This window comes from Gobio gobio (genome assembly GCF_949357685.1).
Source record: "Gobio gobio genome assembly, chromosome: 9".
NCBI lineage: Eukaryota > Metazoa > Chordata > Actinopteri > Cypriniformes > Gobionidae > Gobio > Gobio gobio.
In genome coordinates, this window is record NC_137115.1 from 57,415,813 (window position 1) to 57,433,312 (window position 17,500).

Sequence of the window (17,500 nt, forward strand, 5' to 3'; positions counted from 1 at the left end):
GTCCAGGCAGATCCTTTCATCCACGAAACGCCTTACAAGAGATATAAACTCAGAATTACGAGATATAAACTCAGAATTACGAGATATAAACTCAGAATTACGAGATATAAACTCAGAATTACGAGATATAAACTCAGAATTACGAGATATAAACTCAGAATTGCGAGAAAGTCAGAATTACGAGATATAAACTCAATTTCGAGAAAGTCAGAATTACGAGATATAAACTCAGAATTGCAAGATATAAACTCAAAATTACGAAAGTCAGAATTACGAGTTATAAACTCAGAATTACAAGATATAAACTCAAAATTACGAAAGTCAGAATTACGAGATATAAACTCAAAATTGCGAAAGTCAGAATTACGAGATATAAACTCAGAATTACAAGATATAAACACAAAATTACGAAAGTCAGAATTACGAGATATAAACTCAGAATTCAGAGGAAAAGTCAAAATTACGAGATATAAACTCAGAATTACGAGATATAAACTCAAAATTGCGAAAGTCAGAATTACGAGATATAAACTCAGAATTCAGAGGAAAAGTCAGAATTACAAGATATAAACTCAGAATTACGAGATATAAACTCAAAATTGCCAGAAAGTCAGAATTACGAGATATAAACTCAATTTCGTGAAAGTCAGAATTACGAGATATAAACTCAGAATTGCAAGATATAAACTCAGAATTACGAAAGTCAGAATTACGAGTTATAAACTCAGAATTACAAGATATAAACTCAAAATTACGAAAGTCAGAATTACGAGATATAAACTCAAAATTGCGAAAGTCAGAATTACGAGATATAAACTCAGAATTACAAGATATAAACACAAAATTACGAAAGTCAGAATTACGAGATATAAACTCAGAATTCAGAGGAAAAGTCAAAATTACGAGATATAAACTCAGAATTACGAGATATAAACTCAAAATTGCGAAAGTCAGAATTACGAGATATAAACTCAGAATTCAGAGGAAAAGTCAGAATTACAAGATATAAACTCAGAATTACGAGATATAAACTCAAAATTGCGAGATATAAACTCAGAATTGCGAGAAAGTCAGAATTACGAGATATAAACTCAGAATTACGAGATATAAACTAAAAATTGCGAAAGTCAGAATTACGAGATATAAACTCAGAATTCAGAGGAAAAGTCAGAATTACGAGATATAAACTCAGAATTATGAGATATAAACTCAAAATTACGAAAGTCAGAATTACGAGATATAAACTCAAAATTGCGAAAGTCAGAATTACGAGATATAAACTCAGAATTACAAGATATAAACTCAAAATTACGAAAGTCAGAATTACGAGATATAAACGCAGAATTACGAGATATAAACTCAAAATTATGAAAGTCAGAATTACGAGATATAAACTCAGAATTCAGAGGAAAAGTCAGAATTACAAGATATAAACTCAGAATTACGAGAAAGTCAGAATTACGAGATATAAACTCAGAATTACGAGATATAAACTAAAAATTGCGAAAGTCAGAATTACGAGGTATAAACTCAGAATTCAGAGGAAAAGTCAGAATTACAAGATATAAACTCAGAATTACGAGATATAAACTCAGAATTGCGAGAAAGTCAAAATTGCGAGATATAAACTCAGAATTGCGAGAAATTCAGAATTACGAGATATAAACTCAGAATTACGAGATATAAACTAAAAATTGCGAAAGTCAGAATTACGAGGTATAAACTCAGAATTCAGAGGAAAAGTCAGAATTACGAGATATAAACTCAGAATTGCGAGAAAGTCAGAATTACGAGATATAAACTCAGAATTCAGAGGAAAAGTCAGAATTACGAGATATAAACTCAGAATTGCGAGAAAGTCAGAATTACGAGATATAAACTCAGAATTATGAGATATAAACTCAGAATTACAAGATATAAACTCAAAATTACGAAAGTCAGAATTACGAGATATAAACTCAAAATTGCGAAAGTCAGAATTACGAGATATAAACTCAGAATTACAAGATATAAACTCAAAATTACGAAAGTCAGAATTACGAGATATAAACTCAGAATTACGAGATATAAACTCAGAATTGCGAGAAAGTCAGAATTACGAGATATAAACTCAGAATTACGAGATATAAACTCAAAATTGCGAAAGTCAGAATTACGAGATATAAACTCAGAATTCAGAGGAAAAGTCAGAATTACAAGATATAAACTCAGAATTACGAGATATAAACTCAAAATTGCGAGATATAAACTCAGAATTGCGAGAAAGTCAGAATTACGAGATATAAACTCAGAATTACGAGATATAAACTAAAAATTGCGAAAGTCAGAATTACGAGGTATAAACTCAGAATTCAGAGGAAAAGTCAGAATTACGAGATATAAACTCAGAATTGCGAGAAAGTCAGAATTACGAGATATAAACTCAGAATTCAGAGGAAAAGTCAGAATTACGAGATATAAACTCAGAATTGCGAGAAAGTCAGAATTACGAGATATAAACTCAGAATTATGAGATATAAACTCAGAATTACAAGATATAAACTCAAAATTACGAAAGTCAGAATTACGAGATATAAAATCAAAATTGCGAAAGTCAGAATTACGAGATATAAACTCAGAATTACAAGATATAAACTCAAAATGACGAAAGTCAGAATTACGAGATATAAACTCAGAATTACGAGATATAAACTCAAAATTACGAAAGTCAGAATTACGAGATATAAACTCAGAATTCAGAGGAAAAGTCAGAATTACAAGATATAAACTCAGAATTACGAGATATAAACTCAAAATTGCGAGATATAAACTCAGAATTGCGAGAAAGTCAGAATTACGAGATATAAACTCAGAATTACGAGATATAAACTCAAAATTGCGAAAGTCAGAATTACGAGATATAAACTCAGAATTATGAGATATAAACTCAGAATTACAAGATATAAACTCAAAATTACGAAAGTCAGAATTACGAGATATAAACTCAAAATTGCGAAAGTCAGAATTACGAGATATAAACTCAGAATTACAAGATATAAACTCAAAATTACGAAAGTCAGAATTACGAGATATAAACTCAGAATTACGAGATATAAACTCAAAATTACGAAAGTCAGAATTACGAGATATAAACTCAGAATTCAGAGGAAAAGTCAGAATTACAAGATATAAACTCAGAATTACGAGATATAAACTCAAAATTGCGAGATATAAACTCAGAATTGCGAGAAAGTCAGAATTACGAGATATAAACTCAGAATTACGAGATATAAACTCAAAATTGCGAAAGTCAGAATTACGAGATATAAACTCAGAATTCAGAGGAAAAGTCAGAATTACAAGATATAAACTCAGAATTACGAGAAAGTCAGAATTACAAGATATAAACTCAGAATTGCAAGATATAAACTCAAAATTGCGAAAGTCAGAATTACGAGATATAAACTCAGAATTACGAGATATAAACTCAAAATTACGAAAGTCAGAATTACGAGATATAAACTCAGAATTACGAGATATAAACTCAAAATTACGAAAGTCAGAATTACGAGATATAAACTCAGAATTCAGAGGAAGTCAGAATTACAAGATATAAACTCAGAATTACGAGATATAAACTCAAAATTGCGAGATATAAACTCAGAATTGCGAGAAAGTCAGAATTACGAGATATAAACTCAGAATTACGAGATATAAACTCAGAATTCAGAGGAAAAGTCAGAATTACGAGATATAAACTCAGAATTGCGAGAAAGTCAGAATTACAAGATATAAACTCAGAATTGCAAGAATTGCGGGAAAGTCAGAATTACAAGATATAAACTCAGAATTGCAAGAATTGCGGGAAAGTCAGAATTACGAGATATAAACTCAGAATTGCGAGAAAGTCAGAATTACGAGATATAAACTCAGAATTGCAAGAATTGCGGGAAAGTCAGAATTACAAGATATAAACTCAGAATTGCAAGAATTGCGGGAAAGTCAGAATTACAAGATATAAACTCAGAATTGCAAGAATTGCGGGAAAGTCAGAATTACGAGATATAAACTCAGAATTGCGAGAAAGTCAGAATTACGAGATATAAACTCAGAATTGCAAGAATTACGGGAAAGTCAGAATTACGAGATATAAACTCAGAATTGCGAGAAAGTCAGAATAACAAGATATAAACTCAGAATTGCAAGAAAGTCAGAATTACGAGATATAAACTCAAAATTGCGAGAAAGTCAGAATAACGAGATATAAACTCAGAATTGCAAGAATTGCGGGAAAGTCAGAATTACAAGATATAAACTGAGAATTGCGAGAAAGTCAGAATTACGAGATATAAACTCAAAATTACGAGAAAGTCAGAATTACGAGATATAAACTCAGAATTACGATATATAAACTCAGAATTACGAGATATAAACTCAGAATTGCGAGAAAGTCAGAATTACGAGATATAAACTCAGAATTACAAGATATAAACTCAGAATTGCGAGAAAGTCAGAATTACGAGATATAAACTCAGAATTACAAGATATAAACTCAAAATTGCGAGAAAACCAGAATTACGAGATATAAACTCAGAATTGCGAGAAAGTCAGAATTACGAGATATAAACTGAGAATTGCGAGAAACTCAAAATTACGAGATATAAACTCAGAATTACGAGAAAGTCAGAATTACGAGATATAAACTCAGAATTAAGAGATATAAACTCAAAATTACGATATATAAACTCAGAATTACGAGATATAAACTCAGAATTGCGAGAAAGTCAGAATTACGAGATATAAACTCAGAATTACAAGATATAAACTCAGAATTGCGAGAAAGTCAGAATTACGAGATATAAACTCAGAATTACAAGATATAAACTCAAAATTGCGAGAAAACCAGAATTACGAGATATAAACTCAGAATTGCGAGAAAGTCAGAATTACAAGATATAAACTAAAAATTGCGAGAAAGTCAGAATTACGAGATATAAACTCAAAATTGCGAGAAAATCTGAATTACGAGATATAAACTCAAAATTGCGAGAAAATCAGCATTACGAGATATAAACTCAGAATTACAAGATATAAACTCAGAATTACGAGAAAGTCAGAATTACGAGATATAAACTCAGAATTAAGAGATATAAACTCAAAATTAAGATATATAAACTCAGAATTACGAGATATAAACTCAGAATTGCGAGAAAGTCAGAATTACGAGATATAAACTCAGAATTACGAGATATAAACTCAAAATTGCGAAAGTCAGAATTACGAGATATAAACTCAGAATTCAGAGGAAAAGTCAGAATTACAAGATATAAACTCAGAATTACGAGATATAAACTCAGAATTACAAGATATAAACTCAAAATTACGAAAGTCAGAATTACGAGATATAAACTCAGAATTACGAGATATAAACTCAGAATTGCGAGAAAGTCAGAATTACGAGATATAAACTCAGAATTACGAGATATAAACTCAATTGCGAAAGTCAGAATTACGAGATATAAACTCAGAATTCAGAGGAAAAGTCAGAATTACAAGATATAAACTCAGAATTACGAGATATAAACTCAGAATTACAAGATATAAACTCAAAATTACGAAAGTCAGAATTACGAGATATAAACTCAGAATTACGAGATATAAACTCAGAATTGCGAGAAAGTCAGAATTACGAGATATAAACTCAGAATTACGAGATATAAACTCAAAATTGCGAAAGTCAGAATTACGAGATATAAACTCAGAATTCAGAGGAAAAGTCAGAATTACAAGATATAAACTCAAAATTGCGAGAAAACCAGAATTACGAGATATAAACTCAGAATTGCGAGAAAGTCAGAATTACGAGATATAAACTCAGAATTCAGAGGAAAAGTCAGAATGACAAGATATAAACTCAGAATTACGAGATATAAACTCAAAATTGCGAGATATAAACTCAGAATTGCGAGAAAGTCAGAATTACGAGATATAAACTCAGAATTACGAGATATAAACTAAAAATTGCGAAAGTCAGAATTACGAGGTATAAACTCAGAATTCAGAGGAAAAGTCAGAATTACAAGATATAAACTCAGAATTACGAGATATAAACTCAAAATTGCGAGATATAAACTCAGAATTGCGAGAAAGTCAGAATTACGAGATATAAACTCAGAATTACGAGATATAAACTAAAAATTGCGAAAGTCAGAATTACGAGGTATAAACTCAGAATTCAGAGGAAAAGTCAGAATTACGAGATATAAACTCAGAATTGCGAGAAAGTCAGAATTACGAGATATAAACTCAGAATTCAGAGAAAAAGTCAGAATTACGAGATATAAACTCAGAATTGCGAGAAAGTCAGAATTACGAGATATAAACTCAGAATTATGAGATATAAACTCAGAATTACAAGATATAAACTCAAAATTACGAAAGTCAGAATTACGAGATATAAACTCAAAATTGCGAAAGTCAGAATTACGAGATATAAACTCAGAATTACAAGATATAAACTCAAAATTACGAAAGTCAGAATTACGAGATATAAACTCAGAATTACGAGATATAAACTCAAAATTACGAAAGTCAGAATTACGAGATATAAACTCAGAATTCAGAGGAAAAGTCAGAATTACAAGATATAAACTCAGAATTACGAGATATAAACTCAAAATTGCGAGATATAAACTCAGAATTGCGAGAAAGTCAGAATTACGAGATATAAACTCAGAATTACGAGATATAAACTCAAAATTGCGAAAGTCAGAATTACGAGATATAAACTCAGAATTCAGAGGAAAAGTCAGAATTACAAGATATAAACTCAGAATTACGAGATATAAACTCAGAATTACAAGATATAAACTCAAAATTGCGAAAGTCAGAATTACGAGATATACCTCTGAATTACAAGATATAAACTCAAAATTACGAAAGTCAGAATTACGAGATATAAACTCAGAATTACGAAAGTCAGAATTACGAGATATAAACTCAGAATTCAGAGGAAAAGTCAGAATTACAAGATATAAACTCAGAATTACGAGATATAAACTCAAAATTGCGAGATATAAACTCAGAATTCAGAGGAAAAGTCAGAATTACAAGATATAAACTCAGAATTACGAGATATAAACTCAAAATTGCGAGATATAAACTCAGAATTGCGAGAAAGTCAGAATTACGAGATATAAACTCAGAATTACGAGATATAAACTCAAAATTGCGAAAGTCAGAATTACGAGATATAAACTCAGAATTCAGAGGAAAAGTCAGAATTACGAGATATAAACTCAGAATTGCGAGAAAGTCAGAATTACAAGATATAAACTCAGAATTGCAAGAATTGCGGGAAAGTCAGAATTACAAGATATAAACTCAGAATTGCAAGAATTGCGGGAAAGTCAGAATTACGAGATATACACTCAGAATTGCGAGAAAGTCAGAATTACGAGATATAAACTCAGAATTGCAAGAATTACGGGAAAGTCAGAATTAAGAGATATAAACTCAGAATTGCGAGAAAGTCAGAATAACGAGATATAAACTCAGAATTGCAAGAAAGTCAGAATTACGAGATATAAACTCAAAATTGCGAGAAAGTCAGAATAACGAGATATAAACTCAGAATTGCGGGAAAGTCAGAATTACAAGATATAAACTGAGAATTGCGAGAAAGTCAGAATTACGAGATATAAACTCAGAATTACGAGAAAGTCAGAATTACGAGATATAAACTCAGAATTACGATATATAAACTCAGAATTACGAGATATAAACTCAGAATTACGAGATATAAACTCAGAATTACAAGATATAAACTCAGAATTGCTAGAAAGTCAGAATTACGAGATATAAACTCAGAATTACAAGATATAAACTCAAAATTGCGAGAAAACCAGAATTACGAGATATAAACTCAGAATTGCGAGAAAGTCAGAATTACGAGATATAAACTGAGAATTGCGAGAAACTCAAAATTACGAGATATAAACTCAGAATTACGAGAAAGTCAGAATTACGAGATATAAACTCAGAATTAAGAGATATAAACTCAGAATTAAGAGATATAAACTCAAAATTACGATATATAAACTCAGAATTACGAGATATAAACTCAGAATTGCGAGAAAGTCAGAATTACGAGATATAAACTCAGAATTACAAGATATAAACTCAGAATTGCGAGAAAGTCAGAATTACGAGATATAAACTCAGAATTACAAGATATAAACTCAAAATTGCGAGAAAACCAGAATTACGAGATATAAACTCAGAATTGCGAGAAAGTCAGAATTACAAGATATAAACTAAAAATTGCGAGAAAGTCAGAATTACGAGATATAAACTCAAAATTGCGAGAAAATCAGAATTACGAGATATAAACTCAAAATTGCGAGAAAATCAGCATTACGAGATATAAACTCAGAATTACAAGATATAAACTCAGAATTACGAGAAAGTCAGAATTACGAGATATAAACTCAGAATTAAGAGATATAAACTCAAAATTACGATATATAAACTCAGAATTACGAGATATAAACTCAGAATTGCGAGAAAGTCAGAATTACGAGATATAAACTCAGAATTACGAGAAAGTCAGAATTACGAGATATAAACTCAGAATTGTTTGATAAAAAGTCACAATTTTTTTTTTTATTAAATGGCTGAATGAATAACCTGAATAATTACATATAACCCCTGACCTTCAGTTAGCCCCGCCCACAGACGCTCACACACATGCAGGCTGTGGATGCAGCAGAATGACACAGCAGGAATGAGGAGCGCTCGCCCTCCACACCGCAGGAACATCAGCAACGCTCACAGAACTCAATTAAACACTCATTACTGAAGCATGTTCCCATGGTAACAGAATCAGACACCCTGGACCACAGTCCAAACGCTTCCGCCCGTGTGTGTGTGTCGCACACACTCCTGCCCTGCTGCAGTACGAGGACAGGACAGGGTTAAACACACGCTAATGCTAATGCTAATGCTCTTACCTGCGGAGGCTGTTAGCGCTGAGAAACAGACGCTGCAGACGAGGAAGACGCTCCACATCCGTCTACAGACAAACAGAGAGATGGAGAGAGTGATGCAGCATCCCTCCGCACACACACACACACACACACCGCTGCGGCTGAACACTGACGGGAGGGGCAGCGGAGGAGCAGGACTACTGCGGGGGAGGGGAGTGTGTGTGTGTGTGTGTGTGTGTGTGGAGAGACAGATGCTCATTCAGCACACACACGCAGGAACTGATCGACAGCAAAAACAGTCAGGCATTGTTTTCAGGCGGAGGCTTTCACACAAAATCAATTTGGGGTTGCTAGGGTGTTGAGGATGGTTGCTAAGATGTTTGCAAGTGGTTGCTAGGGTGTAGAGGATGGTTGCTAGGGTGTTGAGGATGGTTGCTAAGATGTTTGCAAGTGGTTGCTAGGGTGTTGAGGATGGTTGCTAAGATGTTAGCAAGTGGTTGCTAGGGTGTTGAGGATGGTTGCTAAGATGTTTGCAAGTGGTTGCTAGGATCATTGCTAAGATGTTTGCAAGTGGTTGCTAGGGTGTTGAGGATGGTTGCTAAGATGTTTGCAAGTGGTTGCTAGGGTGTTGAGGATGGTTGCTAAGATGTTTGCAAGTGGTTGCTAGGATGGTTGCTAAGATGTTTGCAAGTGCTTGCTAGGGTGTTGAGGATGGTTGCAAGTGGTTGCTAGGATGGTTTCTAAGATGTTTGCAAGTGCTTGCTAGGGTGTTGAGGATGGTTGCTAAGATGTTTGCAAGTGGTTCCTAGGGTGTTGAGGATGGTTGCTAAGATGCTTGCAAGTGGTTGCTAGGATGGTTGCTAAGATGTTTACAAGTGCTTCCTAGGGTGTTGAGGATGGTTGCTAAGATGTTTGCAAGTGGTTGCTAGGGTGTTGAGGATGGTTGCTAAGATGCTTGCAAGTGGTTGCTAGGGTGTTGAGGATGGTTGCTAAGATGTTTGCAAGAGGTTGCTAAGATGATTGCAAGTGCTTGCTAGGGTGTTGAGGATGGTTGCTAAGATGTTGAAGATGGTTGCTAAGATGTTTGCAAGTGCTTGCTAGGGTGTTGAGGATGGTTGCTAAGATGTTTGCAAGTGGTTGCTAGGGTGTAGAGGATGGTTGCGAAGATGTTGAGGATGGTTGCTAAGATGTTTGCAAGTGCTTGCTAGGGTGTTGAGGATGGTTGCGAAGATGTTTGCAAGTGGTTGCTAGGATGGTTGCTAAGATGTTTGCAAGTGATTCCTAGGGTGTTGAGGATGGTTGCTAAGATATTTGCAAGTGGTTGCTAAGGTGTTGAGGATGGTTGCTAAGATGTTTGCAAGTGGTTCCTAGGGTGTCGAGGATGGTTGCTAAGATGTTTACAAGTGATTGCTAGGGTGTTGAGGATGGTTGCTAAGATGTTTGCAAGTGGTTCCTAGGGTGTTGAGGATGGTTGCTAAGATGCTTGCAAGTGGTTGCTAGGATGGTTGCTAAGATGTTTGCAAGTGCTTGCTAGGGTGTTGAGGATGGTTGCTAAGATGTTTGCAAGTGCTTGCTAGGGTGTTGAGGATGGTTGCTAAGATGTTTGCAAGAGGTTTCTAAGATGTTTGCAAGTGTTTGCTAGGGTGTTGAGGATGGTTGCTAAGATGTTTGCAAGTGCTTGCTAGGGTGTTGAGGATGGTCGCTAAGATGTTTGCAAGTGCTTGCTAGGGTGTTGAGGATGGTCGCTAAGATGTTTGCAAGTGGTTGCTAGGGTGTTGAGGATGGTTGCTAAGATGTTGAGGATGGTTGCTAAGATGTTTGCAAGTGGTTGCTAGGGTGTTGAGGATGGTTGCTAAGATGTTGAGGATGGTTGCTAAGATGTTTGCAAATGCTTGCTAGGGTGTTGAGGATGGTTGCTAAGATGATTGCAAGTGGTTGCTAGGATGGTTGCTAAGATGTTTGCAAGTGGTTGCTAGGGTGCTGAGGATGGTTGCTAAGATGTTTGCAAGTGGTTGCTAGGATGGTTGCTAAGATGTTTGCAAGTGCTTGCTAGGGTGTTGAGGATGGTTGCTAAGATGTTTGCAAGTGGTTGCTAGGATGGTTGCTAAGATGTTTGCAAGTGCTTGCTAGGGTGTTGAGGATGGTTGCTAAGATGTTTGCAAGTGGTTGCTAGGATGGTTGCTAAGATGTTTGCAAGTGCTTGCTAGGGTGTTGAGAATCGTTGCTAAGATGTTTGCAAGTGGTTGCTAGGATGGTTGCTAAGATGTCTGCAAGTGGTTGCTAGGGTGTTGAGGATGGTTGCTAAGATGTTTGCAAGTGCTTGCTAGGGTGTTGAGGATGGTTGCAAAGATGTTTGCAAGTGGTTGCTAGGGTGTTGAGAATGGTTGCTAAGATGTTTGCAAGTGGTTGCTAGGGTGTTGAGGATGGTTGCTAAGATGGCTAATCACAGACAGACAGGCTGATATTCCAACTATGATCTGATGCATGATTTTTACCTTCCGGACCAGAAAGGAGATGAAAAATGAGTCACAGACCAGAAGAGGGTGCACGACTCTTTTACACCAGACAGGAAGAAAACACCTGCAAACCAGTCATAACACCCTAGCAACCACCAACAATAGCTTAGCAACCATATAACAAAGTGCTAAAAACCACTGAGAGCACCAGAGCAACTGCACTGCAACACCCTGGCATAGAAAACAAAACTAGAGGTTTTCCGCATTTGGTGGAAAGATAGCATCACTGCATACAGACAGGCCTTATTTCTCGACTCTCCTAGAAGAAAACAAACCCAAAAACAACCCTAGGTATTTATTTGATACAGTGACTAAAGTAACAACAAATAAAGCTTCAACTTCTGGCGTTTCCAAACAGCACAGCTGTAATGACTTCATGAACTTGATGATGATGAAATAGTAATTTCCTACTTAATTCTGTAAAAACAAAGATTAGAATTATTGGACCAAAAACCTCAGCAAGCAGTAACTTTGGAAGACATGTTTCTAGCATCTGTAAAACTGCATTCTTCCTTTTTAAAAACATATCTAAATTACGATATACACCAATTAGGCATAACATTATGACCACCTTCCTAATATTGCTGCCTTTCGCTACTAAAACAGCCCTGACCCGTCGAGGCATGAACTCCACTAGACCCCATAGTGCATCCTGGTGCCCAAAGCATCACTGCCTTCCCATAGTGCACCTGGTGCCATGTGTTCCCCAGGTAAGCCACGCACACACACCCGGCCATCCACTTTATGTAGAAGAACACGTGATCATCAGACCAGGCCACCTTCTTCCATTGATCCATGGTCCAGATCTGATGCTCACATGCCACTGTTGGTGCTTTCGCTCAAATCCTTACGCTTGCCCATTTTTCCTGCTTCTAACACATCAACTCTGAGGACAAAATGTTCACTTGCTGCCTAATATATCCCACCCACTAACAGGAGATCATCAGTGTTATTCACTTCACCTGGTCATAATGTTACGCCTGATCGGTGTATGCTCTCAATGCCAAATGCGTAACAGTTGATGTTTTGACTCACCACAGACGTGATGGCGTTGTGTCGCAGGTTCAGTTCGCTCAGACACCTCAAGCCCTGCAGGTTCTCCACTCGAGAGATGCGGTTCCCCGACAGATTCAGCAAGCGGAGCTTCGGCAAACCGGACAGGTTTTCAATCCGAGAGATCTGAGGAGAGACACGAGACTCAGCGTGTCAGAGCTGCACCATTAAACTTCAGCTTCTCGTAGAAACTAAGGGCGTTTTCACACCTGAAAGTCCGCACCAAGGTCCGAACCGAAGTTCATGTTTTGATACATTTTATACATTCGTTTAGTTTTGGTTTGGTTTCACATTGCAATTATGCGAGCGCACTAAAGAACTGAACATGACACACTTGCGTCCACTCGTCTTCATCATGTGGGCGGAATCTGGACACTGATTGGTTTGTAAATGGATGTGCGTCTTTGACAAGAGTGAATGAACGGACGCATATCGCTGCCATTATTGATCATCAGTGTTGGGGAAACGCATTACAAGTAACTTGAGTTACGTAATAATATTACTTTTTCCAAGTAACTAGTAAAGTAACGCATTACTTTTCAAATTACAACAAAATATCTGAGTTACTTTTTCACATTAGTTTGACTGACAGCTCTCCTGTCCTCATGTTGAGAGTCAGTGCAGAGGTGTGTGTGTGTGTGTGTGTGTGTGTGTGTGTGTGTGTGTGTGTGTGTGTGTGTGTGTGTGTGTGTGTGTGTGTGTGTGAACATGATGGTTATTGTAGTTCAGGGTTCCCACTGTTTGTCAGCAACCATTTTCCAGTACTTTTTCAATTTTACTACTGCGGGAATAAAAGACAAGGATCATGCCAAATATTGCTTAAAAGCCGTCCAGTTTATTGCCATTACTTAACAATCCAGCATTTTTCAATATGAGCTCTTAATCATACATTATGACTATGGAAGCTTGTTTACACCACAGAATAGAAAGAAAAAGGTAATTGTGACTTTTTATCTCGCTATTCTGACTTTCAACATATTTGTGATATAAACGCGAAAATTGTCGCAAATCTTTTTTTTCCCTCAGAATTGGACTCTATAACTTGCAATTGCACTTTAGATCTCACAATTATGAGAAAAGAAGTCAGAATTGCAAGATATAAACTCGCAACTGCGCAAAAAAGTCAATTGTGAAGAAAAGACTTGCGAGTTTATATCACGCAATTCTGACTATATCTTGCAATTCTGACTTTATAACACACAAATGTGACTTTATATCAAAATTATGTGATTAGGGAGCAGCTTACGAGTTAACATTCACTGAGCAGTTAATAGCATTAGCATTAGCATTAGCTAACGGCTGAGAGTGGCAACACAAGACTAAACATCATTATTCAAAATACTACATCAAACTCAACATTCCTGAACATGTGCTTTCTGCAACTAGCGCTAATTGTTTGGGCCAGCGATAAACTCTTTATACTCGGCTAAAGAAATAACTTTTTTTTAAATAATTTTCCCAGACAACAACAAGATTTTCCAGGACATTTTACATTTTCTCAAATTTTCCATGTGTTTTCCAGGACGAGTGGGAACCCTGGTAGTTCTAGACTAAATGTGAGCATTTATTTATCTCATTTGCACGATAAAGATTCTGTCCTACACAAAATGAATAAAATCAGTCAAATGCAAACCTCCAATAGTTAAATAAAACAACTATTTTTATGCATAATCTACCTTTATATTTAATTGACCAATGTCTTGCTGCTTACCTTTGATGATGAAAATTACTAGATTTTTTGTTTTTATTGGTAAAACTTTTTTCCTCCATTATCCAGAGCTGCGCCCTCTAGTGTTCATGAGGGAATCTGCATCTTTACCTCAGCCTGGGGCGCATTATTCAATTTTGGTATGAAGAGGTCTTTACCATTGCACAAAAATATAACTTTTTTGTTATAAAAACAAAACAAAAACAAGCCCAGCCCAGGTGAGAAAAAGTGACGCAAAAGTAACGTAACGCATTACTTTTCTTTAAAAGTAACTCAATTAGTTACTTTTTAAGGGAGTAACGCAATATTGTAACGCATTACTTTTCAAAGTAACTTTCCCCAACAGTCGCATTGCTGGACTATTTTCTTTTCGTTACGTTTAAAAGTGGACATTTCAAGCTTTATATTCACATATTTCTCATGTTTGTGAGACGAGTATCTGCTGAGTTTGGGTTTATTTGAGACGCGCTCCAGTTCATGTGTAAAGCATGTGATCGCTCCCGCGATTATGGTCTGCTATAGACTATTTGCTTCTTATTTATTAAATCCAGGCAATTATCTGATTAAACGTTGATTAAAATTAAGATGCAATTTATACAAAACGAAATTCACTTTAAAGAAAGGCTTTCTAAGCAAAATCATACAAAAATTCTTTCAAAATCATTTCTGACCGTCTGTCTTCTGACATATTGCGCATCTTTTCACTTTTCATAATCAATGTAGCCTAGATGAAGTTTAAAAATAACATTATAATATTTAAACATAAACAGGAACTTCCTGTAAATGCTCTGAGAGTCTGAACCATACAGAAAATGTAGAGTTACAGTGAAATAAAACATCAACAGTTTAAAAGAGAAACTCTGATCCCAGCATGCACCTCAAACTAGCACTTAACGTGATTACAGGAAATGATGTAAACCCCAAACTCCCTGGATCTCCTGATGATGATGTCACTCACAGCCGTGAGGGGGCGGAGCTACTTATGCACAGCGTGATGAAACCACTAATCAACCAATCAGCATCCGCCTCCACAAACAGAGTCAGCAGGAGCTGAGAGCACAACCTCAAAACGGCAAAACATTTTTAATTTACTTTACATGAATTGTAACTGCGATTATTATACGAGATGCTGAAAACAGAGGCTGGCTTTAATATTTGACATATTTCATGGGATTTGTGACGATAGCAGCAGCTCTCAGTGTCTAATGTATGATCATATGTGTAAAGTTCATCAATTATGAATCATATTCAATGATTCAATTCAGTTCAACAACTGTCAATGTTGCAAAATGAATCAATTATGAATCAAAATTTGAATGATATAATGATATATGAATATATCAAAATAAAAATTTATTCATAATTTATTAATTTTCATAGATTTATTCATATGATATAATCACACACACACACACTCACACACACACACACACACATGTTTGTTTTTGTGAAATGTGAGGACATTCCATAGGCGTAATGGTTTTTATACCGTACAAACCGTATTTTCTATCCCCTTACACTGCCCCTAAACCTACCCATCACACACACACACACACACACACACACACACACACACACACACACACACACACACACACACACACACACACACACACACACACACACACACACACACACACACACTGTGCAGTTCACTTTCTGTGAAAAAAAACTTGTTCTGTGTGATTTATAAGCATTTTGAAAAGTGAGGACATGGGGAACGTCCTCATATTTCTCCCTCTTTTTGTAATACCCATGTCATTATACACATTTGTGTCCTGATATTTCACAAAAACATGCCCACACACACACACACACACACACACACACACACACACACACACACACACACACACACACACACACACACACACACTGATGATATCTGTACCTGATTACTGTGCAGGTCCAGAACATCGAGTCTGGTGAGGCCGTCCATGTCACTGATCCTCTGGATTCTACCACAAACATTCAGGATTGACATAAATACAGAAAACACAAATAATGAACATCATTAAAGCCCAGATCACTCTGGACGAAAGTTACTGGAAGAATGTTTGTTCATAAAATTGAGAGAACGTTCCCTGTGAGCTGAGATCTAGACACACACACACTCTCACACACACACACACACACACACACACACACACACACTCATTCACTCTCTCTCACACACACACATACACACTCTCTCACACACTCACTCACTCACTCACTCACACACACACACACACACACACACACTTCCCCTGCCCCTAAACCTACCCATCACAGGAGACATTCTGCATTTTTACATTTTCAAAAAACATCACTTAGTCTGATTTATATAACCCCAAATCAGAAAAAGTTGGGACAGTATGGAAAACGCAAAAAAAAAGAAAAAAGAAGTGATTTCTAAATTTACTTTGACTTGTATTTCATTGCAGACAATATGAACACAAAATATTTGATGTTTTGTCTGGTCAACTTCATGTCATTTGTAAATATGCATCCTTTCCTGTCATTCAGACCTGCAACACATTTAGAAAAAAGTTGGGACAGGAGCAATTTAGGGCTAGTAATGAGGTAAAATGGTTAAATAATGATGTGATTTGAAACAGGTGATGTCAACAGGTTACTGTAATTATGATTTGGTACAAAAGCAGCATCCAAGAAAGGTCTAATCCTTTAGGAGCAAAGATCCAGTGTCCAGAAGTGCCGTTGACTTCTCTGGGCTCGAGGCATCTGGGATGGACCATCACACAGTGGAAACGTGTACTGTGCTCAGATGAAGCAGTATTTGAGGTATTTTTGGGAGGAATGGACGCCGTGTGCTCCGGACCAAAGAAGAAAAGGATCATCCAGACTGTTACCAGCAACACGTCCAGAAGCCAGGGTCTGTCATGGTATGGGGTTGTGTCAGTGCCCTTGGCAAAGGTAACTTGCACTTCTGTGAAGGCTCCATTAATGCTGAAAAGTACATAGAGATTTTGGAGCATAATATGCTGCCTTCAAGAAGACATCTTTTCCAGGGACGTCCATGCATATTTCAACAAGACAATGCAAAAGCACATTCTGCACACATTCTGCAGTCCTGGCTGCGGAGGAAGAGGGTTCGGGTACTTGAAGAGCCCGAACTGTTGCCCACCTTAAGACTTGTTTGCAGGAAGAATAGGACAAAATTACATCTGAAACACTTCATCACTTGGTGTCTTCAGTCCCTAAACGTCTTTTAAGTGTTGTGAAAAGGAATGGCAACATCACAAAGTGGTAAATGC

The 17,500-nt window shown here is 36.1% G+C and overlaps 1 protein-coding gene across 1 annotated transcript in view; it reads right to left on the reverse strand.

Moving 5' to 3' along the window:
• The window catches only part of LOC307132051 (leucine-rich repeat-containing protein 49-like), a gene marked incomplete at its 3' end in the record, with an annotated part of 39,057 nt that overhangs the window by 15,029 nt on the left and 6,528 nt on the right, over positions 1-17,500 (reverse strand). The window contains exons 6-8 of the mRNA XM_079826184.1: positions 16,135-16,201; positions 12,518-12,661; positions 8,991-9,052 (exon numbers count right to left, since the gene is read on the reverse strand). Coding sequence (XP_079682310.1) covers positions 8,991-9,052; positions 12,518-12,661; positions 16,135-16,201 — 273 coding nt within the window. The remainder of the gene's footprint in view (positions 1-8,990; positions 9,053-12,517; positions 12,662-16,134; positions 16,202-17,500) is intronic.